We start from the raw sequence: 26814 nt of genomic DNA, 5'->3' as shown, positions 1-26814 counted from the left end.
ATCCCCCTTAACCCATTGATCTCTTTCTTCCCAGAGCCTATTGCAAAAAAATTGCTTCCCTTCTCCTTCACTTTCTCTGGCTCCTTCACCCAACATCCATTTATGGGCAATCCTTTCGCAGTTTGTTCTTCTTCTCCAATTCACCACAACATGGAAAAAATGGTATTTGCATCACCATCAGGAATCCATTTAATACGACATTTTTTATATAACATGGATTTGTACCTCTTTGATATCCTTTAAAACTCTTTCACCGGATGGCTTCTCACTGCCACTTCCTGAATAGATAAATTTCCTTCTTCCTCCCTTTTATCCAGGTCACCTATTTGCTGGATTAGAAAACTCTTTTTTCCTTCTAAATCCCTATATTTTTTCATGCTCCATGCCTTAAGCTCCTTTTTCAAAAGCTTAAGTTTTTCTTTATAAACATAGGCTCCACCCTTGAATTATGAACCTATTGTAAGAGTCTTGTACAAATTTGAGGAAAGATTTATGGGATATCCAATCATTGATCACCTTGAAAGGCTTAAGACCCCAGTCCTAATGAGAATGTTTCAGCAGCAAAGGGCAATGATTAGAGAATCTACAATTGAGAACATATTGGCTCGAATGGGGCCACTATTTTAACCACTCTAAATTCACCAATAATCTGTCTAATCAATTGACCGCCAAGCCATTTGAACTAAACCATGTAAACTTCTTCCCTAGCAAGGGCACATGTAAGATTTGGTACACTTTCCAAAGATGTAACGATAATATGTATTAATATGGTTAATTGTATTTTGTAAGTGGTTAAGAGTAAAAGATAATTATGAGTGATTAATATTAATTAATTGTAAGGAAAAATAATAATATTTTACATTTCAATAAATAGAAAATATGAGATAAAGAGATGAACATGTTGTCTTTATATCATAGTTCACCCAACTATATATATTAGAACATGTTTATTTGACTCTCTAATAAGATTTTCCAATCGCAATATAATATCGTACAAAAAGAATATGTAAGGTTATCAAATTTAAGAGTTTACATAGATTTGTGGGAGTTCTGTAGACTTAACTCATAGACTAATGAAAGTTTACTTCATATAAAAAATAATAAAATACCTATAAATAATATACTAGCTAATTCAACATTTGGGGACCTTAATCTTTTACCACAATCCAACCAGACAAAAGAATGTGTTGGAACAAGTGGTCTCAGAATAATTAAGAAGGGGGGGTTGAATTAATTATTAATGTGTCTTGACTAATTAAAAATTTATCCTTCTTAATATTACTAGATTCAATTATGCTTTACTACTAAGTTATGAGAAAGTAAAGAACAGAAACAATAACTTAGACAAAAGTAAAGCGGAAATAAAAAGTACATAGTGGAAAAGTAAAGAGTGTAGGGAAGAAGAAAGCAAACACAAGATTTATATTGGTTCGGCCACAACCCGTGCCTACGTCCAATCCCCAAGCAACCACCGGTTCTTGAGATTTCCAATAACCTTGTAAAATCCCTTACAAGCAAAGATCCACAAGGGATGTACCCTCCCTTATTCTCTTTGAACAACCAAGTGGATGTACGCTCCACTTGAACTGATCCACAAGAGATGTACTCTCTCTTGTTCTCAGTATTACAACTCAAGTAGATGTACGCTCTACTTGTACCACAAAGGATGTACGCTCCAATGTGTTAAGACCAAGAATTCTTAGGCGGTTAGTCCCTTGAATCTTTGTAAGGGGAAACAAAAGATATCTCAAGCGATTAGTCCTTTGAATCTTTTGGCAAGAGGAAGAAAGAAGAATCAAAAGAATTCTCGGACGGTTAGTTCTTTGAATTCTTTTGGCAAGAGGGAGAAGGAAAGAAGAAGAAGAGTAGCACAAGTTTTTGGCCAATGAACTTTTCTTTACAAAGAAAGTATTGAACAAAAACTCTTAGAAAGATGAATGAATGAATGAAATAAATCTTTTATGCATCCTTTGAAATTTGTGCCATGGTCACATATTTATAGCCATTTTATGGCTCTTGAAAAAAAATTGTGACTTTCGGCAATTTCTTCAAAACTAGTCACTTTAAGAGTTGTGACTCTTTTGAAAACTAGTCACTTAAAAGTTGTGACTCTTTTTGAAAACTAGACACTTTAAAAGTTGTGACTTTTAAAAAATCTTCAGAAACTAGTCACTTTAAGAATTGTGACTTTTGGTAATTTATTTTTCAAAATAAGTCACTGGTAATCGATTACCATCATAGTGTAATCGATTACATATCAACAAATGTGACTCTTCATGTTTAAATTTAAAAATCAAAACGTTTAGAAACACTGGTAATCGATTACAAGTATTGTGTAATCGATTACACAAGTTTGAAATGATTTGAAAATGTTTTATCACAAGATGTGACTCTTGAAATTTGAAATCTAACATTTTAAAACATTGGTAATCGATTACATGATTATGGTAATCGATTACAGCTTTGTAAATCAGTTTGAAAAGAAATTTGGCTACTGGTAATCAATTACTACCTTTTGGTAATCGATTACCAAAGACTAAAACTCTTGGTAAAAGATTTTTCTTTGAAAAATTCTCTTGAACAAATTGTGCTATTCAATCTTTTCTTTTGAAAAAATATTTTTATACTTATCTTGATGTTTTTCTTGAAGTTCTTGTATATCTTCAGTCTTCTCTTTAATCTTGAATCTTAATTGAATGACTCTTTGATTCTTGATACTTGCTTGACTCTTGATTCTTGACTTGAGTCTTTGGCATCATCAAAATAAACTTGGAAAGCATTGCTACCACAAAATGTTGAATTAGTGAAAAGCAAAATGCTTAATTGCTGTAAAAATGACATTTGGGGAGCAACAACATATAACAATCATCAACATGTACAAACAAGACAACAAGGAAGAGAATGAATGGAATGAACTCACAAAGCTTACCTTCAACAAAGGAAGGTTTGAAACTTCTGATCATTTCTAATTTCTACGACCCAAAAATGACCCCTACAGGTGTTGTTTCGTTAAATTTTTTTTGGTCCAACTAAACTCGTTGACTCAATGATAAACTTGCAAATCTACCAAGTTTGCACTTAGTACTAAAATATGACTAGTAAACTTCTTTGAGTTAGCGAGTTAACTCGAGAGTTTGACAACCATGAAATGCATAGCCTTTTTCACCTTTTTTTTCTTTTATAAACAGATTTGATGCTTTCCTCCCTTTCTTTCCTTTTTCTTTTCACTCTCAATTACTCTCCCTTTCAATTCCTTTCTCTGTTTCTCTCTCAACTTATTTCGATTCTCCTATATCTCCCGTGGAGATAAAGGTGCAAGATGATCTTGTGCTCTTTGCGTGTAAAAGAGAACTTGTTGGAGTGTCCATCATGGTTGGCCTTTTTGTCAAATTGACAAGGCTTACCAAGCAGTAAGTGACAAGCCTCCATAGGCACCACATCACATAAAACAACATCTTCATATTTCTCAATGGAAAACCTCACTTCAACTTGCTTTTTCACGGTCATGTAACCATCTTCATTAAGCCATTGAAGTTTGTAAGGCCTAGGGTGTGGTTTAGTCTCAAAATCCAGTTTTTAAACCAACCTTGCACTAGCTACATTAGTACAGCTCCCACCATCAATAATCAAAGAACATACCTTTCCTTGGATGACACACCTTGTGTGAAAAATATTTTCTCTTTGGCTTCATCCAAGTCCTTTGCTTGGCTACCTGACAACCTTCGCACCATGAACAAATCTCCTTCTACTCCTTTTCCCTCTTCATCACTAGATGGAACAAAATTTGAAGAAGAATCACTTATAATCTCTTCAACCTTCTTAAGTAACATAGTCATATTACTTGGACATAGAGAAGCAATGTGACCTTTCCACAAGTACTTGAAACATTTTATCTCACTACTCCTTGTCTTTTGAGTGGACTCATTGGATTAAAACTGAGTCCTTTGAGGTGCAGGATTGTAATTGCTTGAAGAAGTACCTCCTTTATTCTTATTTTTGTCATTCCAACTTGGAGAATTAAAGTTAGAAGAGCTTTTTCTCATGGTACCCTTTCTCTTGAGTTGTTGTTCTACCTTGGCAACTTGATGTACTAAGTCCTCAAACTCCACATAATTCTACAACCCCACAACATCTCTTATATCACTATTAAGCTCATGTAAGAAACATGTTGATGGATTAGCAAGTGCACCAATTTGTCCCAAGTAGTAAAGTTAAAACGAAAGTCCAAGTATCGCATCCACAGAGACTTTGTTTATACTTAGGTAGATAAATATTTAATTAAAAAAAGATTTGGAAAAGGTAGTAGAAAACAGTAAATTAAATTGCTAAAAATTAAATCAAACAAGAAAAATAATTAAACATGAATTTAAATTAATTAATTAAAGACAGAAAAGATGAGAAAATCCAATAATATTATAGAAGGAAATTCAGAAGATGAGAATGTTGGAAACTTAGCCTACCAGAAATACTTTTTTATGTAATGTTAATGATTTTTCTCTATTTATAATTATTCCAATTTACACTTGTATCTACTAGTGTATTCTAACTTTGGTCCCCGTACGAAAGAGTCTAATTTATCTATTTTCTCTCCCAAATCCTTTTGCAGAGCTAAAATAGTAAATTGCATTAAGAATAGAGATGTATAATAGGCTAAACAAATATCAACCTATCCCTAATAATGACTTTATTTAGATACTCTTTCCCAATTCTATTAGAAAATAATGTTTCCTAGTGCTACCCCTAAAACTTACCATGCAAATGGGTGATCAAGCCACAAACAATAATATTAAGTACAAGAAAGGATAATGCAAAAGTAATATTCATAAATAGGTAGGAAGAGAAATTTCATCAAAAGTAGTTGGTTGCCAAGTTCCCAACAAAGGGGGTTTAGTCTCTCTTCTCCTTCTTCTAGCCTTTGTCTTCTATAAGGAATTATATTTTGTTAGAATTTATGTGTGTATTCTCCTTCTTCTCTCTTCTTCTTTTATAGGTGCAGATTAATGGACTTCTGAATTAGTTTGATTTCCTTAATTAGTCTTTTTTTTCCTTAATTATTTCATTTTCCTTAATTATTCCGTTTTCCTTCTTTCCTCAATTAGCTTGCTTTCCTTAATTATTCTTGTATTTTTTAGCTTTATTTTACTCACCAAGCTTCATAAATCCATCACTTTTAATATTCTCTACACTAAAACTTAAATAATATTAATTTAACAATTATTTGCTCAAAAGGGAAAAATTAAAAGAGAAAAATTACAAAATCATCTATAATTTAACCTCAAAATAGACTCATAATTAGCAGTTATCAAAACACACCATAGTAGCTTCTCAATCTTCACTAAGATTAGCTCTAATCAAGGAAACCTCCATCTCTTTGTAATATTCATCTACATTTTTGTTTCCTTGTGTGAGCCTTTGAAGCTTGTTGTGAAGGTCTCTATGATAATGAGAAGAAACAAACCTTCTTCTCATTAATCTTTTCATCTCCTCCCAACTATTCATCAAGGGTTCTCTAAATCTTGACCTCTCTTTTTATAGTCGGTCCCACCAAATAAGAGGATAGTTAGTGAACTCCATGGCTGCCACCTTCATCTTTTTATCTTTTATATAGTTGTGACAAGCAATCAGTTCCTCAATCTTCATCTCGCACTCCAAATAAGCTTTTGGATCACTTTTCCCCATGGAAAATGGGTATGTTCAACTTCACTCCTTCAATTTTGTCCTCTCTAGCATCACCACCATCATTATCTCTTCTCTTCCTCCTCCTCCTTCTACCCCCATCATCTTCACGATTCTCTTGATTTTCTAACTGTTCAATTCTCCCATATAACTCCTTTATATGCTCCCTCATCATCCTTTCCATTTGAGCTACAATTGCATCAATTAGTAAACTGTTGTCTCCCCAAGTAGAGGGTACCATCACTAGCACCTACCATAATTCAAGCAAAAAGAAACAAAAGTGATAAGACCTCATCACTCTTCTCATGTGTTTACACTCTTAGAAATATATCACTAGTGTTTAATGCTTTCAATTAGGCTTTTGTGTAATGTGCTCACTTGTCTTTTACCACTCAATTTGCTCTCTTTGAGTTCTTAAAAGAAGTCATCCTCCAATCTTTGTAATAAACGAAACCAAGTGATTAGCAATCAACTTATTAGACTAAAGAAGAAAAAAGGACAACTCAAATAGAGATCTAAGACAATTTGAAGACTCAACAATAAGAGAGACCCAAAATAATAAGAGACAGTCAATTCAAGAGAGACAAAATGACAAACTGTATGATAATTAAAGAACTGAGCAAGGGGTGTAGAAGGACTTGTATTGGGAAGATTTTCCTTCTTTTTTTTAATGTATATATATTTTAATTTTCTTTTGGCCCAATATCTTTTTCGTTTTTTTATTTACTTTTCAGTCCTTTTCTATTGCTAATACTCAACCTTCAACATTTGCAAAACACTCAAATTTGCTTAAACAATTTTTCCAACGATCAAACACAAGGGTTTATCTAAAATCCCTCAAGAACAAACATGAACACTTATGAACATAAGTGTTGAAATTAAACACCACACAACCAAAGCTGGACAATAACACAGATCCCAAAGGAAATGCACAAAACTGGAAGCAAATAGGAATGCATAATTGACAAAAGCAAATGAGAATTGATGGAATTCAACTCAGAATTAGGTGCAGAGCATCACGCTATTAATTGACACACAAACAACTAACACAACACTATAAAGAGATGCACCTAGAAGCCAACATACTTCACGCAACAAATAAGCGCCAATCAGGACAAAAAGTGAGGTACCAATAGGAATAAATACCAGGTAATATGTATAAAAAAAGATGATGCAATTAGCATATGAGAAGCAATTTGGAATTGACGTGCCTGATCTGGGAAAAAAACTAAGATTTCAATATCCAAGATTCTGTCTTTCATTCATAAAATTTAAAATACATTTAGCTGGCCATAGGATACCAAAAGTCTCTAATCATAATATACTACTAATGGTGGTAATTATGTCAAGTTAGTGACTTTATTAATTAACATGTAATCCAGTCAAAAGACTCAACACAGCAACAACCCAAGCATCTAATTACATCTTTGTTTAATATAAAACAAAACTAGATATTATATCTTCATGGGTCATCATCCAAATCAGTCCATCATCTTCATTCCTCTAGTTGCTTTATGTAGTTGATTGACTTAATCCTTCTAGATGTGAATCTGCTTCAGTGACAATTGCCACCATTTCGTTCAAGGCTTCCTTTGTTTTCTTATCACGCACCCTTGTCATTGGCCCACCAAATCCTTTTATTGCTTCAATATCATTGTTTCTTATTTGATTCTCATCAGAATATCATATTAAACTATTGTTTATGAGGATGAACTGAAAGTTTAAGAATTGTTGTATTCCATTTTTTGAGTTATAAAATAGCAGCTGTTGTATATCTTCAATTAATGTTACTTTTGCCAAGAAATTGTTTGATAGACATGGAAATCCAGACAGTGCAAATTAAATAAATTATATATCCTTACTTCTATAAAAGAAGACTTAAAACAACCAAATACCAAACCGCAGAAAGATGACAAACATAGATGAGCATATATATGCAGTGAATTACTAAAGTAGAGTTAAACTTATTTGGTGTTTTGAATTATTGGAGTAGAGTTACATGCAGTGATTACATACATATGCTTACTTGAGTTACTTCTATAAAATTTATCCACTGAATTACTGTCACCATAGATAACCAACACCACTCAGAAAATGCAACCCACCATAAATCAGTTTAACTCTACTTCATTGATCAAAATGCAGAAAAGAATTGAGCAAGGAAAGCATTATGACTGACAAAATACTTAAGTGGGGAAGTTGCTTACAAATTCCAACTTCCATCATAGTCTTCAATCCATCCAATTTTTCACGTCTTACAATTAAGAAAGGCTAAGTTAAGGTAATTCCAACTAATACTGACATTGAACCAGAGGCCGTTTTAGGCCAAAGAAGTGTCACAAAATGGGTGCTACAGCCTGGCAAGGCTTGATCAAGTGGAAGGAAAGTCTAGTTGAGAATGTGACTTGGAAAAATGATATTTTCATCCAAAGCCAATTCCCAAATTTCAACCTTGAGGACAAGGTTGTTGTTATATGGGTGGTATTGATAGAAATCGAGCAGAAGACTTGGTCCAGCAGATACAAAATTTGGAAAATAGTCCCAAGGTTTGGCAAGTATACTATAGGAAACATAAGCAACAAAATAAGGCAAAGAATGACATAGTGAGTTTAATATATATAATAAGGGGGAGGCAAGAGAGGATCATCAATTATAGAGAGTGTGAGATCACTGTGAGTCTTCAGTAACGAGGGGAGTCATTTGGCTTGCCTGATAGATGTCCTTCTATCAAATTATCTTTCAATTTCCTGTTATTTCCTTGTTCATCAATAGAATCTACACTATTTCTTTAATCATTTATAGTTGGTAACATATATCAGGATATGAAAATTTTTAGAAATTATATATAAGACATGACATGGCTATATTTATGCTTGAAATCATCTATCAGATTTCAATATCAAGTATCTGATAGCTGAAGAGGGAATACATAACTGAGTAAGAAAATCTTATATAGAATCGATGTAACCATAGCTAGATATCCAAAATGGGAAAAAAATATTTGAAAATGGGGAAATAAGTCATTGAATAAAAAAAGGGGCACAAAGTAAATAAATCATTGTTTGGTTTTTCATATTATATAAGAAACTAAGAAAAAAATAAAATAAGCTTCTCCAAAATTAAAATTAGCTTAAGCATAAGCTAACTCTAGTTGAAGTTATCTTGCATTAGCTTTTTTTAAAAAAAAAAACTTATTTTTAACTTCTGCATTTATTAATTTTAACTTTTGGAGAATATTATTATCTCTTTTCTTCTTATTTTCTTCTTTTATAAATAGTTATAGAGAAATTTTTCATAACAGAACCTAAATATAGGGAAAGAGCATAAGATTAAATTAAGTAACTCCTTCAATTGAATTTTTCTTAGTGAATCATTGTCCCTTTTACCATCAGAAAATATAGTTCTCATTTCATTCCTCTGTGTCGTGCTGCCTCTGCCTCTACATATGCTCCTTGACTCCTGTTAATCAGATTAATACTGTGAGTGTGGGCTACAAGTTTTGATTAATACTGATGAATATATTTCTAAATTTTAGTAATTCTTTTATTATTTTTTTGAACTTATATGTGTCCGGTATAAATTAGTCACATGTCGAATCCATTATGTTTAGTGTATTTGCAACCCCCATTATCCTGCTTACACATTGTACCAGTTTTGAGGTCATCTACTCCCCTACTGTCGGGATTGACTACTCTGAAGCTAATTTAGCCAAAATTATTGTTAGAAGTCTAAATATATATTACCAAAAAATTAGCAATAAAACTTTTGGCCTTTAGAAAAGGTTATATTCAAAAAGGGTATTAGCCTATTAGGTGGCACACAAGAGTGTATGGACAGCTACTCCACACATAACACACAAAAGAGGAGTCAGTCACACAAGATATAATTAAAAAATGGTTTTTAATTAAGGAAAAATAAAGAAAGAGGTATATTTTAAAAGAACATAATAATAAATAAATAAATAATATAAAACAAGTGCTCAACTTTAATATCAGCATCCTTGGTTGCTTAGAAATATGAAGACGTTAGATATATTGCTCACAACTCTATAAAATAGGAGATTTTTTATTTATTTTAGTTCCTTAAAAAATTTTGTTTTGATTTTAGTCCTTTAAAGATTTTCATTCTGTTGGGTTTAGTTTGTATTGTCAAGTAATAACATTAAGTAATGATGTCATAACAACGTTGGTTGTCATTGATTTGTCATATGTAACTTTCTTTTTGGTAAATTATGTTTTTAAATTTTTATTTGTTCAAAATAGTTGATAATATCATACTAGTTGATGAGAGATTTAAAAATAAAGTTTACTAAAAAAAAAGTAGACATAACTACTTTGTTAGACTCCTTGATATGATGACAAGTCAATAGACTGTGATCAACATCATTATTATGTCATCAGTTAACGTTATTATTTGATAACATGCAGTCATTAAATCAAAAAATTGAAATCTTTAAAGGATTACAAAAAAACTATAAATGATTAAAATAAAAATAAATAAAAATGTCCTATTTTATAAGAACTAAAAGGTTATTTAAGCTTGATTAAGTAAAAGGTTATTTATCTTTTGGTAACCACATTAATTAGGGCATTTAGCTCCTTGATGGAATCTTGAGGTATCTCCACAAGCTTTGCTTTTTTGGGCTGGTTGTGGAACTATTTTTAGCCAAGTAGAGAGTTTACAATAAATTACATATTCTACTCAATCAACTAAGATAAAACCCTTGACATGTATTGTGAATTTAGATATACTCATTAAATGTTAAAGCTTATTTATGAAACATAGAAAAGTTGTAAGAGGTGGAATTAGTTGATGTGACCAACAAAGGGTCCGGTCATTATTTAATAGTCTTAACAACAAGGATTAATATTGTGAATGAAAACAAAATTAAGGAACCAATAAGTTTTAAAACAATATAGGGAGATTAAATATAAAAAAGTGTGAAATATTAAGTAGCTAAAACTTAGTTAAGTAAAAAATATAAGTTAAAATACTCTTTAAGTTTTGTGTGTTTTGATTATTTTATTTTGGTATTTTTATTTTTATAAAATTTAATTTAATCTTTTATGTTTTTAAAATGAGTTAAATGATTCTTTTGTTTTCAACTTTGGGATACCATCTTGAACCCTTTTATCCTAATTTGTGACTTGAAATTTTGTCACATTAGATTAATTTATATGAAAACTATGCAACTGATGTTCATAAAAAAAAATGGACATAAACATAATAATAATTACATAAAAAAAATAAATCTAACAATAAAACTTGAAATATATTTTCTTCATCCTAAAACAAGTATCACATTTTGAAAAAAAAATAAAATTATCCCTAGATAAAGGTCATGTTAACTTTTCAATATAATATTTTTTTTACTAATACTCTTAATAAATTTTACTTTAGTTTTTTAATATAATACTAATATTATTCTCTTTCGTCTATTTAAAAGGATGATTTTATAAAATTAATGTATTTTCTTTCATTTGTTTGTTACTTTCTCTGTTCGAAAACAATGACCGTTCTAGGATTTTGGCTTTTTTTTTTTCCAAAATTATACTACTCCTTTTAACTTTTAAAATTATTTTTTCCAATATTACTCCTAGAGATAATTAATAAGATCAATTAGTATTTGCATTAAAAATAAACATTTGTCATACGTTGGTAATACTAAAATGTATGTATTGTTATTGGTGGTTAGTGAGATAATTTATGATAAAAGTAATTGAAAAGTTAAGGATGTATTAATCTAAATTTGTATCAAATTTCTTAATCACTTCCCTCTTATCTCAAATTTAAGAAAAAAATATTTTCTTTTATCAAATATAAATATTTTTAACTAATTTTAGTTCATTTAATGTTATTATTTCTAAAATATTATTCATTTAATTGAAGACTTATTTTTAATGACTCATTTTTATTTTTATTACCAAACTTCGATGAAGGATTAGTTAAAAAAATTTAATTTTTAATTGAAATTGAAATAATTAAATATGATTAAGTAACTTTTTTTAGTATAAATTAATTTTTTTTAATATTTGAGACTGGAATAACTATGCTATAATCTTAAAAATATCATTATTTTGGAACAAATGAAGTAACTTTTATTCACGTGTAAAATAATTTAGGAAGATTATGACGTAAATAATATGTAATTTGATAGCAGCAGAAGTTGACATAGTCGTAAACTATATCAAATTGTCAACGTTATCTCAAACGCATTTTCTGTCTTCGCGCCCTTTCAGCTTCAACAGATTTCCAATGCCCACAAAAATGGCCGCCACTTCACGTGCTCCGTTCTCCGTTCGTGTCAGTATCCTAACCACGTCGACGCCGCTCGCCGGCGACACAATTCCGGCACCAGTAATCTCAGAACAGCAGACACCCAATTTGCAGTCGCTGGTCGCGGCAGCTCCGCCCACTACGGTGGCCAGAAATCTAGGGTTCCGCCCCTCCCCTGAATTGGGGCTTCTCTCTCATTTGTTCGTTCTCTCCATGGTACTGTTATAAATAATAAATAATTACCTATTTGCTCACCAAACGAGGATGAAAATTTTCATCTTTAAGCATTTTTGGCTTCTGGGTAATTAAGTTGGTATTCTTTTCACAATTAAGTAGACTGAACCTGTTTTTTTCGGGTTGGCAGGCTTTTGGTGCGTTTTTCTCAGTAGCCGTGTTTTCCATTGCAACGTTAATTGTAGGTTAAGGTTTATCTCATGCTAGTTTAAGGTTTTAAATTGTGGTTGCGGTTATAGTTTAAGGTTTTAAATTGCAGTTGCGGTTTTGATACCCCAAAAATTGGGGATTAATGCTACTGATTTGATTGGAATTGTGGTCGCATTGTGGTAGCAGATACCCAAAATCATTGACGTTGCAACCACAATTGCAGTGGCAGGACGTATTTTAAAACCTTCGCAGACAATATTTTAAGAGCGTTTTAACAAATTTAACTTGTTAAATTATTTCTTTCAATCCCGGATGTATGTAGTGATGTGTTGAATGGCTAGTATTCAAACAGTTGATGTTCTTTTCGAGGTTTTAAATTGCTGTGGTGGTTGTGGTTTTATCAAAATTTTCTATATTGTGGAAAATTGAGGATAAATTCGACTGATACAGCTGCAACTGCGGTTGTGTTAACCTAAAATTCTTGATGTCGAGGCCACAATTGTGGTTGCAGATGAATTTTTAAAACATTTGCATGCCATACTTTAAGAATATTTTGACAAACTTAACTCGTTATTTCCTTTAATCCTGTTTGTATGTAGTGATTTGTTGAATGGCTAATTGATACAGCTGAATACACAGAGCAACAAAATACAGAAGAAACAAGCACAATCAGAGAACAATCAAACGCAGAAAAGGAACCAAATTCAAAAGCAATCCAGGAAGCAGAATTAGCAGAAGCAGGATAAAACACAGGGGCAAGCACAGAGGAAGCACAGAGGCCAAAAAGGACCATTACCAAACCATGTTACCTGCGGGATTTCGTGGAATGAGCTGGCAGAAAAAGGTGCCCAGCAACGTAGCAATCCACCTTTATTTCATCTTGTCGGCTGAGGTGGCACAATTCTGTTAGGATTAGATTCCATTTGCGTTTTGTCTTTTCTTCCAAGGCTACATGCCAGAAAAATGAATCGTTAGAGCTCGTAGTAGAAAACTCTATATAAACAGAAGAGCAATGTATCTAAGGATTCAAGCAATAATACAGATTTCCTTTCCTCATCTTGTTTCTGGAGGTGCCTAGGCCTCTAAAGCTAAGAATTCTCTCTTTGCTCCTAACACTAATGTTCAAGCAGTTGCTGTTTGTTTCTTGCACAGGCTTTTGGAAGATTAGGAGCTTCAGTGAAGAAATTGTCAAAGGTTGTTTCGGAAGAGGTGCCTGGAACTTTATATTCTCTGAAACTTTCTAGCGTGGAGCTGAGCGACTTACCCAACAACTTAGTAATATCAGGTACTAGCTTAGTTTTTGCTATTCTATTTGGTGGCTGCTGGAATTTGCTCTTGTTCATAGTCTATCTCTAATCATGTTATGTTTATTAATGTTTTTTAGGCATAAAATTGCAGGATTCATAAGGAAATGAAGGACAGGAGCACTGCCAGATCAAGATCCTTTCGCAAAAAGAATGCAACCTCAGGTTGCCAACATTGCTTCGGTGAGCAAGCTTATATGTTTCTGGAAATGAGCTTGGTTGGTTGGTTGAATGGAAATCACTGAATAGATGTAAAGTGATTTCTGTCATATGGTTTCAGTTGAAAATTGAAATTACAAGCTGTATATTGAAATATGATCACAAGGAACTGTTGGGATTCTAAGTTTGAAGCTGATGTTGCAAAATAATGAGAACAGCAGCTCAATGAGGGTTTCTATGTTGATCCTGAGACTAGTAAATTACCGACATTGACTCAATCAATGTTGGCTAATTTGGGGTTGGCGGGTATCGAGTTTGTCTGTGGTGGATGATGTGAACAATTTTGTAAGAGCTGCAATGTCTATCACGGTCTACATTTTGAAGCGTTGAACAATTTTGTAAGAGCCACAATGACTATCGTGGTCTACGTCTTGAAGCATTAGAAAATTGATCCGAATGCATTTGGATCCTTGGTTTGATATAATTACATTCAAGCTAAATTTGAATTTCACTTAAGAACAAATGACATGAATATTTACAGTTTTGCAAAGTTCTTTAGCGGTTTGGCAGCATCTTTTGCATGATCTGGGACGGGCATGTTGGATAGTAGAGTTACCCTAGAAGATGAAACCAAGGATCTGTTTTGTGAATTTGAAGCATCAATCTTCGAGAGTCTCACCTCCCACACCTGCTACAGAAAAAACTGTTATGACATGCTTTTCTCATTTGTAAGCTTCAGCAATAACAAAGTTCATATTTATTGAACAGTCTTTTTTTAAAATGACTTTTATTGTTGGTTATCTAACCAACAAATATTTAGTCATTACTAAGATAGTAAATTGGGGAATTCCCTTGTCAAGCAGAATGAAGCTAGTAATGTCCACAAGCCCATGGAAAAACTTATTGTACGAATATTATTGTCCTCTCATTTCATTCCAATCAAACATTTGTGGTGATTATAGGAATTTTGCTTAATGCGGTTTGCCATCAATTGTGAAGTTTTGTATTATGTTAAGATGGATGAATATGTGATTAGCAATTCATATTTCATGCATGAGATACGGGTTTCTGACTAGTATGATAAGAATTATACTGTAAGTTGTTCATACTTTCATGTTGCGTTAGTTTAGTAAATGCGCATTAGAAGTCTTTCCATCACCGGTTATAGTAACTATAACCTTGGTTTTAAGGAAGGGGCAGTGAGGGAGAAACAGAGACTAATAAAGAGGATATAATTTTTTTTTCCTTTTAATCATAGGAAACTTTTCAGGGAACCCGTTTTGGTGCGCTTGGAATTTCCACGCATTTACGCAATTAGAGGATTATAACCATTGGATGAATACTAGACAACTCCGATTTTGAATACGTGTTTTAAATTTTGATTTATTGAAATAAAATGAGTAATTATCTAATCTTTATCCAACAGTTCTGATTTACTCATTGGATGAATATATGAAAAATAAAATGTTGGATGTTACTATAGATAAGCTAATATCTATCTGCGCAAGCTGGCAATAATTGGATTCACTCATTTATATTCCAACCAAATCACTCCATTTAATTATAGTCAAGTCATAAACTATGGCCATAAATTATATAGAACGAGTGAATTGTGGTGATAGATGAAAGTTTTAAATTCCAACCAATAAATATCTATTGAAAACACAACTCCTTTTCATCACAGTCAAGTTAATTATAGTCAAGTCATAAACTATAGCCATAAATTATATAGAACGAGTGAATTGTGGTGATAGATGAAAGTTTTAAATTCCAATCAATAAATATCTATTCAAAACACAACACTTTTTCATCATAGTCAAGTTAATTATAGTCAAGTCATAAACTATAACCATAAGTTATATGGACAAGGACAAGGAAGAAACAAACTGTGCAAGTTTCATCATTCTAAGATAAAGAGAGCTTTTCAACCTAAATTGCAGCATCAATTTTCCTAATGGCACACTCAATAACAGAGCAATATGATCCAAGCGCGGCCAGAAATGTGTGAATTTCTTTTATAAAAAAAAATTATGTGTAAAATGATAAACGTATATACTTTTTGGTCATAAAAAATGTTTATATTTTCATTTAAAAACATAATATTGAATGTTTTTAATTTTTAAAAATGTACTTGAGTATTTGAATGATTGAGATTGTATAAAGTTTTTAAAAGTTCGTAGACGATGTCAGTCAGTCCACCAACCACTGCATTAGGTACATCAAGGGAGTTGGTGTGAGATCAAATCCATTTTGCCACTCGGAGTGTCTTTATCTGAGAGAATAAAGGGGAACAAGGGAATATACAATTGTTTTTTTTTTTATGAAAAATACAAATGATCTTTATCCTTGACAAAATAGAGAAATAACAAGGAAATGGGAGAAAAAGCTATGGATGTAAAAGGTAACGTTGAGAGAGAGATGCAATACAAGTGTATAAATAATAATAATAATAATAATAAAGATTTTAATTAAGATTGGATAAGAGAATATGTAAAAATAAAAATAAATATTGGGCAAGATAGAGATAGTGGGCAAACAAGTGAACCAGAGAGGGAGGACATATGGGTGAATTACATGCCCACCCATGTTATACATTAAAATATAGTAATAAAAAATGGATTATGTTTTAATACTTTTTGGGTTCTTATTTATTTTCCTTCAATGACAACCTTAAATGAGAAATCATCACACATTAAATGTGGACATCAACTTTTTACAACATACTAAATGTCTGAATTAAAGAGGAAGGACAAGTTGGTGAATTTAAAAGTCGCATTTATATCTTTAAAATAGATTGATAAATGGATGATGTTTTCATAACATTTTAAAAAATACTAAATGGACTAAAGATTTTTATCCATAAACTGTAATTAACAATTCATTCGATCCATACACTTGTCACCGCAAAGTGCGAAGTCAAATTCGGTCTTGTTCCATTGTTATCATCATCATCTCAATTCTACATCATTGGCCAAGTAAGACACGCTTCTCCTTCATATCTCATATAGTAATGATTTTTTTTTTTTCAAGAAACATATAGTTATGATAATTGCAGATAAATTGTATTCGTACTATAGTATGCTTACTATGGTTCAGTTTTATCTTATATGAATTAGAGATAAATGGCAATAAACATGACCTGAATGGTTTTGCCGACATTTAAAGGTGTAGCTTCCGCGTAGACCAAGTCACCAATCTCTGCTCTTTTCAAATGGTTGATGCTTAGTTGAATTCCAGCCACTCTTTTGTAACCAGAAGCCATGTGTGCTCCCATGCTTGCCAAAGACTCTGCTATCAATGCTGATACCCCTCCATGAAGCACCTTGAATGGCTGCCCCATGCAAAAATCAAACTACCCATAATTTCAATTCTAGTCATAAACATAATTTAAAAAAGAAAAAAAAAACAATTAAATGAAACTTTCCATAACATTCAGAAACTAACTCATGTTTATTTTTCTGTAGCCTGTATTCTAATGCAAATCCAACGGATGTATAAGTAGTAAGAGGGAGATGCGTTGGCTAAAGTCCGTTGGTGCTCCACCAAAGGGATTGGCAAACATGCACTACCAAAGATAAAATACTTTTTATTGAGAGGAAAAAAAAAGAAATTGGGTTGACCTGGCAGCATTTCTGGGTGACAGGGAGACGACCAGAGATTTTTTGTGGTGACAAGTCTTCAATTTCAAACCCAATTGAATGAAGGGTTTGATCCAAAGCAGCAGTCTTTGATTTTGATGATAATGGTTGGTCCTCCATGAAGAAATTAGATCAAATTAAAGCTATGTGTGTGGTTTCCCTTGTTCACAGATTATTGATGGTGCTTTTTTTTCTTTTTTGTAAGTGGAGGCTTTGTAAATGAGGAAAGTTGTTTAGAATGGATTGAATTGAATAAAGTTGTGGTGGTGGTTGATTTGAAGGGTAGTTTAGGCCATTCATAGAAGATGATGGAGATATTGGTTGGTGCTTGGTGGTGATTTGGTGAGTGGGGATTTCCAATTTTGTACAACATGGAATGAATTTAAAAATAAAAAAGGACTTTATGACGTTGGCAAGCAAGGTCCTTATGGTCATGCGACATGCCCCTAGCCCTAAACGAAAAGAAAAATGTTTCTTAAATACCCATGATATGGTAATATTACTAATATACGCCTAGAGAACGAGAAATAATAGGAAAAAAAAAATGGAATTCACCGCCTCTCCGGTAATGGAAATTGGAAACATCCAGTAGGAGAGTCCGAGAGTCTTGTGTCTTTCTCTATCTTACTAAGCTTTCGGTAATTGGAGAGAATCTTAATTAAAAAAGATGATAAATATAATAATATTTGATGTGATAAAAAATAATTAACACTTATGAAGGGTTTTATTGGGGTGTCTCAAATCTTGGGATGCTCTACTATCAAACCTCAACTGAAAAGTATTATTCCATTTGAACTAAAAAAAATACTTCTATATTGATTAAAAAGTTAATTAAAATTATTTATATTTAAGTTGAAGATATAAAATAACTTTTATATATATATATATTATGATATTAGTATGGAATATTGAGGTTATTTTTAATGAAGTCTTCTCTTATAATCATATTTTTTTATTTAAAATTTAAACTTAAATTTTTACTTAAAATAATTAAGTTCATTATCAATGCAATCAATGATTTGTTGATCTTTATTTATTTATATATTAGTTGGAAAGGAATAATGTTTTGAGAGGATATCACAATTCGAGATGGAGGCCGTCCTCATTCTTGACCCTTTGCCTGAGATTCGTTGAGAGAAAAAATAAAATATAAAAACAAAAGCAGGGTCAGTTTTGCAAATTTATGATGGAACTAGAGTTAGGCAATTTAATTATAGTTTAATGGACTCTTCCGTGTCCGAGAAAACGACATCGTTATTTTTACACCTTTTTTTTTTTTTGTCAAGATCACACTTTTACTATTTTTTTTTTCTGGACAAATATACACTTGGAAGAAACACATTTTTAATATGATTAATACATAACAAAAATTTATTTTCATTGTGTTATAAACAAAAATGGGTGCGAATTTACTATATATAATGAAAATGCATTACTGTTATGTATCATGACAAGATTTTGACAAAATGTGAATTTTTTTGTGTATTTTGAAAAGAAATATGTTCAAATACACATCGAAAACAATATTTTTTTTATTTTGATAAAATTTATCGAAATATATAATAAAAATATATTTTCATCAAAGAGTATTTTTATAAAAATAAATTAATTATATTTTATCTCTGAACATTTTCGATTTGCACTTGAAAAATTGATCGGTCTCAATCTTTTAGTTTTTAATCCGTTTTTTTTTAGTTCGTGCCTTGTTTGTTTTTTCTGTTATGTGCATACGTGGACAGAAGACCATGTAATATATGTCAGGTTGAATTAGTAAAAAAAAACTAAGACTTATTAAGTTCAACCCGGTTAATCGTGTTTAAACCTTTTATTTTGCAAATCTCTATATATTCTCTAAAATTTTAAATATTAAAAATATTCAATTTTAATTATTTATTCATAATTAATTAAAATTGATTTCGCATGCTATTCCAACATAAAACTTGGTTGGGTCAACAAATTAATTATTAACATTATTTTCTATTCCTATTGTTGTGCATAACCCACAAAATATAAGTGGTATCTTTCATGGTATGATACTTTACTATACTGTTAACCCTCTAAATCAGTCCTCTTACAGGAATGTGGACGTTCGGTTCTTAACCATCGGACTCTCCGACCAACAGGTTATCTCTAACCTACTCATATCTAGATGTATTTGAATATCTTATCTATTGACATATAATTAATTATCTATAAGGCAACACACATTATCTATAAGATACAATTATCTTCTACTTTTTATCTATAAGCTCTTGTTATTGTTATCTGCAAAGGCTACAACAACCCTTACAAACAAGGACCAAGAGTCATGTTCAACTAACATAAATACAAGTTCCACCAAATCCTCTACACAATCCCATCACACACTTAGTGTGTGTCCCTCTCTCTTTCTCGCTCATTCGAGCTTGAGCTTTACTTAAGCATATACTTGTCTTATTTTCCTTAATCATATTCTTACTTGAGCATCAGTGTCTTTTGTTTTGCAGGCCTCCCTTCTGTTAAAGGTACTTTTTCAAGCCAATGTGCGAAGTTTGGAACCCTACTCAATCACGTCACCCTAATGTGTCACAATTCCAGATTTTGGTAAAAACACCTATAAATAAAAAAATAAAATTACCATAGCCTAACCTGATATATATCAAAGTTAAATGCAAATTGAAATCTGTCTGCTACATAAAAAAAAGTAACAAACACCTACCTCAGTGACTACTATATGATTGAATCTCATTGATCACTTTCTCCTCACTTCAAGATCCTACTTTGATGTCAAAGTCTCATTTTTTTTCTTTTGATGGGCATATCAAAGTCTCATATTCCTTTAACAATATTATAAACTATTAAATGTCGGCACTGATTAAATTACACTCCACTTGTTGATGTTCACCTGAATTTATTTATGTTTTCTTTTTCTTGTCCAATTCTTTGTTTCTAGTAAATCGAGATTAACTAAAAATATTTATTTGTTTGGATTAATTCACAGACCCCACCACACACATTAGCCTTTTGCATAAAGGCCCAGATGGTCCAATAGTCCCTCTGATGTCAGTACGAATTAAGGTTTTTCCTATTTCCACTCTTTTAGAAAAGCCAGATTAGACTTGGACCAGTTTAAGCCCTTTGGATATGAGGACCTGGCGATTTCCACAAAAAGCCTATTAGATTATGGATGTTTGGAATCAATCCTGATTCCTCCATTTGATAGATTCGAGGGACTCAACCCCTCAATCAATGAGGCTATAAACCTGATACAGGTAGAAATGATGGACTACATTGCCATCAAAATAACAACTTGCCTGGGCAACTTTGGTGCTCAGAATTACCCATCTCATGTTATGAAACTCTTACCAGAGGATCATAAAAACTATCCCTGTCTGTTCAATGATGAATACGAAAGATATACAAGGTAATACACAGTATCAATACAGCATCATGAGGGCACAAATACAAGGGTATCAATGGTTCTTTTCAGAATTAGACAAACGAGAGTTTGACTTAATAAGAGAAACTCATGATACAAAGCTTTTCCAGCCATCATACAATAGGAAGTTCTTTATTGCTTTCCCGGTTGATCACAACAATAAATTGGTTCAATTTTTTCCAAAAAGAAAAGAAAGACAAAGAAATTTACAAAGCCAGTGGATGTCATGGACAACAAACCCCTCCTTTACCATCCACCGACCTCTCAATGGAAGACTCATCATACATCTTCTGTTCCGAAAATATCCTAGACGAAGAAGATGTTACTATCACAAAATCAACCAAGAATTGAAGACAGAAGCATCCTGCCAAAACACAGCCATCAAGGCGGGAATCTTTACTGTTGCATAGACTATGACATTGGGTCTATCCATAAAACTTTATTTGTAAAAGACAACCCTGTGATAAAGTAAATGAACAATAACTTTATTGTTCTTGACTGAAGGGGCTTTTGTATTTTTCTATCAGTTTTCTTTATATAAAGGGTTTTTGGGTTCAGTTGGGGACACGCTGAAAAATACTAGACCCACTAGTGAGAGAAACTAAAAGAAGAAAGTTTGTAATAGTAGTCTGTGTAATAATACCAAGTTTCTTTTTGGATCCTCCCCCTCTTCCCCTTGTTGATTCCTCTGATAAACTGTAAGTATGAGTTCTACTATGTCTGGCTAATCTTTTCGAAGGCACCCTAAAGGGACCTTAGTTATCTTTTTTTTAGAAAATGCAAATATGATTTAGAACCCAGTTGTTTTATTGTAAATAGTTTTTCTTTATTTCTTTCTGCTTGTTTTTGGAAAACCTGGGATTGGTAAGCTTGCAAAGGTGTGCCCTTGATAGCTGTTTTTGGAAAACGATAAAAGTCCTTTATGGTTAGGCTGGTGCTTGGAGGAAAATAAGATCAACGTAAGACCCAAAGAAGTCTGGGCTGGTAAGGATCTTCAGTACTCAGCTTAATATCTAGAGAACTGATAAGGATCTTGTATATTTTTTTTTTTAAAAAGAGTCTGGGTTCATCATATTTTATATTTTTCTTAAATGAGATAACTTACCGTGTCCACTTGAGGAGTGCCCTCTATCCATCTAATTTGATCCTTTTCTTCTGCATAGTGCTTACTCTTAATTGGTATACTTATAACTGTTTCTTTATTTACCCAAAAACCCTTTATATAAAGAAAATTGATAGAAAAAGACAAAAGCCCCTTCAGTTAAGAACAGTAAAGTTACTGTTCATTTATTTTATCACAGAGCTGTCTTTTACAAATAAATTTTTATGGATAGACCCAATGTCATAGTATATGCAACAGTAAAGATTCCCGACTTGAATTTTGGCTATGTTTTGGCAGGATGCTTCTGTCTTCAATTCTTGGTTGATTTTGTGATAGTAACATCTTCTTCGTCTAGGATATTTTCGGAACAGAAGATGTCTGATGAGTCTTCCATTGAGAGGTCGGTGGATGGGAAAGGATGGGTTTGTTGTCCATGACATCCACTGACTTCGTAAATTTCTTTATCTTTCTTTTCTTTTTGGAAGAATTGAACCAATTTATTGTTGTGATCAACCAGGAAAGGAATAAAGAACTTTCCATTGTATGATGGCTGGAAGAGCTTTGTATCATGAGTTTCTCTTATTAAGTCAAACTCTCGTTTGTCTGATTCTGAAAAAAACCATTGGTACCCTTGTATTTGTGCCCTCATGAGGCTGTATTGGTATTGTGTATTACCTTGTACATCCCAACTTTCGTACTCATCACTGAACATATAGGGATAGTTTCTATGATTCTCTGGTAAAAGTTTCATAACATGACATGGGTAATTCTGAGCACCAAAGTTGCTCGGGCAAGTTGTTATTTTGATGGCAATGTAGTCCATTATTTCTGCCTTTATCAGGTTTATAGCCTCATTGATTGAGGGGTTGAATCCCTCGAATCTATCAGATGGAGGAATCGAGATTGATTCCAAACATCCATAATCTAACAGGCTTTTTGCAGAAATCGCTAGGTCCTCATATCCAAAGGACTTAGACTGGTTCAAGTCTAATATGACTTTTCTAAAGAGGAATTTTATCTTGTAGGGACAGTTGGTATTGTCTTAGCAATAGGGAGTTTTGTTGGTGCATACAAATTTTTGGTTGAAGTAAGCATGCACGCCTATGTAGAGACCTGAAATTTGTGTTTGGCTATTGTGCACCTTAAACAATAGGCTTTGTATCTTCTTGAAATTCTCTAGGTTCAGACCATTTATTGGTTCAGGGATACTTGGACTTACTGTATCTTTGTAGGTTTTGTGGCTGACCTTGGTTTGGTCGGTATTTATGAATATGGTAGTGTTTTGTGGTTCGAGGGCCTTTTTTATTTTATTTATGTCTGTGGTGTTTAGCTCAAGAGCTTTTCTGGCTTCTTCTTTCTAATAGAATCCTTTGTAGATTGGGCTTTGAATACCCTCCTTTGCAAGGAAAAGGTCTTTAAAGTTGGTATAAACACCTTTGTGAGGTCTTGATAATAGGACAAAAGCTGTGTAACCTTTCCCAGAAAGAGAAGCTTTTATAAGGAGGGGGACTCCTTGGTTATCTGCTATGCAGAAATTGTATAGGGTGCAAATTATACCCTTCTTAACTAAACAAACAAATTGTTCATTATTGTTTGTATTTTTTGGAATATTCCAAATGTTATCAATGAGACAGTTAAATTTGTCATTAACAGCTTCCTTACCAGGGTAGTGAGACTCGTTTGTGAGTACGGATAATTCTTGATTCCCAAACTTCATTTTGTGTGCTATATTCTGGTCAGAAACCTTACATGGCTTCATTTCATTGTATTCCTTCAAAACGAGAAAGAATATCAGCAGCAATATTCTTAACTCCTTTTATGTGTTCAAAATTTGTTATGATAAACATATTCTTGGAATAAAAGCCATCTTTTATGAGGCTTTTTACCAGTATTTATTTTTTGACTACCATAAGCCACTATTGCTTCACAATCAGTTCTTATGGTAATTTCGCTTTTGTTAATCAAGAAGAGTCTAAATCCTTCTAAAGCATTTATCACAACGTATACTTCATAATCCGTGGAGGTTGAATATACTTGTGGTTTGGTGTGGTATTTTCCTGAAGCATACCTACAGATTTCTTCATCGTTAATTTTTTCATATTTATTTTTCTTTTTCTTTAGGACAGCTCCCCATCCTCGTTCACAACCATCACATTCTATGACTAAATAGTTGGAATCTAGAGGTAGTGATAGATATGACAAATTATTAACCATTTCTTTTATTTTCTAAACTAATTTTATATCATCTTTATTAAATTTTCTTTGTCCTGTTAAAGAGGTTTTGTTGTAAAGAGGAGTTGTGTATTTTCCCAGGTCTTTAATAAAATTTCTTGCATGATTAAGTAGGCCTAGAAAAGCTCTTAGAGTTTTTATGTCTTCCATTTTATTTGGAAACCCAAGGATTTTCTGGGAGATATGGGGCTAAAGCCTTATTTTCCCGTTTCCTATTTCTGTTCCTAAGAAAGAGATATGGGTCTTACAAATCTCCATTTTTGATTTTGAAATTATTAGGCCAAATTTTTCAAACAAATGAAGAACTTGCTTGAGATGTAAATAATGTTCTTCCTTGGTTTTTGAAAAGACGAGTACATCATCTATGTATGTACAAGTAAATTCTTTATAATTTCCAAAAATATTATCCATCTTTCTTTGGAAAATTTGTGGTGCGTTTTTCAATCCGAAAGGCATTACTTTTCATTTGAATAGTCCTTCTGAATAAGAAAAGGTAGTCCACTTTATATAATCAGGATGCATCTTAACTTGGTGAAATAGTGATTTTAAATCAAATTTAGAAAACCATTTAGCTTTTTGTATCCTATTTATCAATACATCTTTAGAGGGAATAGTATATCCATCTATGTGAGTATTATCATTGAACCTTTTATAATTATAAACCATTCTAGTCTTCCCTATTTTTTGCTCTGAATGTTTATTGACAATGAAGGCAGGGCTTCTATGGGGACTAGTGCTAGGTGCTATAACTTTCAGATTCAAGAGGGTTTTTATGTGGTCTTTACATTCCTCTTGTTTAAAGTTCCCATACTGAATATCTTTAGTTTTGATTATCAGATCTGGGTTAATAATTTCTAATTTACACGTAACAGGATCTTTTTCCCAATATTTTGTGGGGTCTTCTCCTATTATTCTTATTTTATTTAGTTTGTCTATAATTTGTTGAATATTATCGAAAGTTATAATTTTATTGATTTTAATAGAATTGTAATCAGATTCTACTACAAATAATTTGTAGTGTAACTCAGTTTCTGTTTTTATGCTTTCTAAGATATTTCCTTGGTAATAATTATATGATTTATCTAGGGTGTCTATCCTCCCATAGTTTTGTGATTCTTTTATTTTACAGCTGCCAGGTGTGTCACAAAGGCATTTATTATTTTTATTATTAACAGAAATAGGGGTATCACCACGCTTTATTCGCAACTTTGATGTGAGTTCGTCTATTATCGGTGACATTTGTGAATTTGTAGAGATTAATAAATAATCCTTAGTAATAGTAACTGTTATATTATCATGTACAATAAAATCGAGTCCTAAAATCATTTTTTCTTTGGCTGGTTGTAAATCTACAACATCTGCTTTATTTATAAAGATTTTGTTACCAAAGATATCACAGTTTGTAGATAATTGGATGGTAAAATTTCTTGTTTCTGTGTCATTAGTTATTATGTCTCCATACATAGTTTTGGTTTTAGTTATTATGTTACTTCGAAAACAATTATGTTGGGGCACAACACTTTTGCATATGGAAGTAAAAGAACAACCAGTATCTACCAAAGCTTGTAAAATTACTTTGGTTTTGTCAAAATTATTTATTTTAGGAAAATTTATTTTTACCAAAATGTGTAGGCTCTTATTATTATTTTTATTACAAATTATAGGGATGTAATCTTTGTTTTTGTTGGAACCCGGCAAGTGCACCGGATCGCGCAAGTAGTATAAAACGATAAGAACTGAGTATCGAACTCTCGGGGAACTTGTGTTACTTGGTAAAACTATATTCAGTGAATAGGTGTCTAGTATGAAAAGAGATGTGTGGACTATGAACAGGTATGTAAACTAACTATTAAAAGGAAAATCACGTGAGTAATGATGTGTAAAGACAAGTAGACAACACGTTGGTCTTCCAAATAGGTGCCTGATGTTAAAAGGATATTCTCTACTTAACAATGCTCATGTGTTCAATGGTGTCTCCTGAAATGCTAAACCCCAATTCCTCATGATAGTCTAGCCTAATCTCGATCAAGCATCGTCCTCAGATTCCTCTTGTTGGACTACACTCAACCAGAACCGCATTAAGACAAACATACAAACAACTAGGTTACCGTACCCCAATCTCTCGTGATAATATGATAAACTAGCCCTGTCCTATCATGTTCTAAGAATCAGACCAGTTTCCACTGTTGAATGATCCTAACAAAGCATGCATCTACGTGATCAAGGCAAAAACACACTGAAATGACGTACCGATAGCATAGAGAACACATAAAACATCATTAAATAGATATACAGATATTTACATCAAGTACCTACAAGGAAGAACCAACTGAGGATTTAGCTCTTCATGACTGGGAAGCTTCCTTTACAACAAAGAGAAGAGAAAAATGAAGGATTGAAGAAATACATGCGGTAAGGATGTCTACTCCACCTCTAGAACCTCATAGTCACTCACAAACTCATCTCAAGCTCTCAGGACGGCTTCCTCTTCTCACTCAGTTCTCTGCAGGTCTTCGCACAACAAAATCTCTCAAAACTCTTTGGATTCAGACCCTTCTCTCTCTAGAATCTCTCACATGCAGCAGCTCTTTGAGAAAATGGCCAAAATCCATGGAACTTGGACCT

At 32.5% G+C, this 26814-nt stretch overlaps 2 protein-coding genes across 11 annotated transcripts; one reads left to right on the top strand and one right to left on the bottom strand.

Moving 5' to 3' along the window:
• Positions 1-5231: 5231 nt before the first annotated feature.
• On the bottom strand, positions 5232-17757 carry LOC114385692 (1,4-dihydroxy-2-naphthoyl-CoA thioesterase 1-like). Of its 7 annotated transcripts, none has more exons than XR_003660995.1 (5): positions 17420-17756; positions 16939-17151; positions 14339-14487; positions 13146-13284; positions 5232-5926 (listed from the first exon to the last, which is right to left on the bottom strand). XR_003660995.1 is itself a non-coding variant. In XM_028345724.1 (5 exons), exons 1-4 carry the CDS (start codon positions 17555-17557, stop codon positions 13212-13214), a joined length of 573 nt encoding a protein of 190 aa, XP_028201525.1. In that variant the 5' UTR covers positions 17558-17757; the 3' UTR covers positions 12888-13106; positions 13175-13211. The 7 variants fall into 7 exon arrangements, 3 of the variants coding, with proteins under 3 accessions (XP_028201525.1, XP_028201526.1, XP_028201527.1); XR_003660993.1 differs by lacking the exon at positions 5232-5926 and adding an exon at positions 7014-9135 and having other exon boundaries at positions 13133-13284; XR_003660992.1 differs by lacking the exon at positions 5232-5926 and adding an exon at positions 7014-9135.
• On the top strand, positions 11899-14325 carry LOC114385694. 4 transcript variants are annotated; one of them, XM_028345729.1, is made up of 4 exons: positions 11899-12168; positions 12317-12367; positions 12964-13621; positions 13735-14276. In XM_028345729.1, exons 1-3 carry the CDS (start codon positions 11932-11934, stop codon positions 13066-13068), a joined length of 393 nt encoding a protein of 130 aa, XP_028201530.1. In that variant the 5' UTR covers positions 11899-11931; the 3' UTR covers positions 13069-13621; positions 13735-14276. The 4 variants fall into 4 exon arrangements, 2 of the variants coding, with proteins under 2 accessions (XP_028201530.1, XP_028201528.1); XM_028345727.1 differs by having other exon boundaries at positions 13721-14276; XR_003660996.1 differs by lacking the exon at positions 12317-12367 and having other exon boundaries at positions 12032-12168; positions 13721-14325.
• Positions 17758-26814: the final 9057 nt, after the last annotated feature.

This window comes from Glycine soja, chromosome 15 (genome assembly GCF_004193775.1).
Source record: "Glycine soja cultivar W05 chromosome 15, ASM419377v2, whole genome shotgun sequence".
Taxonomy (NCBI): domain Eukaryota; kingdom Viridiplantae; phylum Streptophyta; class Magnoliopsida; order Fabales; family Fabaceae; genus Glycine; species Glycine soja.
The sequence above is the reverse complement of the archived record's forward strand: the minus strand, read 5'-3'. Positions and strand labels throughout refer to the sequence as shown.

What these genes read in the sequence shown, in the direction of transcription:
- LOC114385694 (XM_028345729.1), top strand. Translation starts at nt 11,932, where the DNA reads ATGCCCACAAAAATGGCCGCCACTTCACGTGCTCCGTTCTCCGTTCGT. An exon ending in ATTTGTTCGTTCTCTCCATG is followed by an intron (nt 12,169 to 12,316) that starts GTACTGTTATAA and finishes TCGGGTTGGCAG; the next exon opens with GCTTTTGGTGCGTTTTTCTC. An exon ending in TTTCCATTGCAACGTTAATT is followed by an intron (nt 12,368 to 12,963) that starts GTAGGTTAAGGT and finishes TAATTGATACAG; the next exon opens with CTGAATACACAGAGCAACAA.
- LOC114385692 (XM_028345724.1), bottom strand. Translation starts at nt 17,557, where the DNA reads ATGGAGGACCAACCATTATCATCAAAATCAAAGACTGCTGCTTTGGAT. An exon ending in ATGTCGGCAAAACCATTCAG is followed by an intron (nt 14,488 to 16,938) that starts GTCATGTTTATT and finishes TTTCTGTAGCAG; the next exon opens with GTGTGGGAGGTGAGACTCTC. An exon ending in CTAAAGAACTTTGCAAAACT is followed by an intron (nt 13,285 to 14,338) that starts GTAAATATTCAT and finishes TCTGGCATGTAG; the next exon opens with CCTTGGAAGAAAAGACAAAA.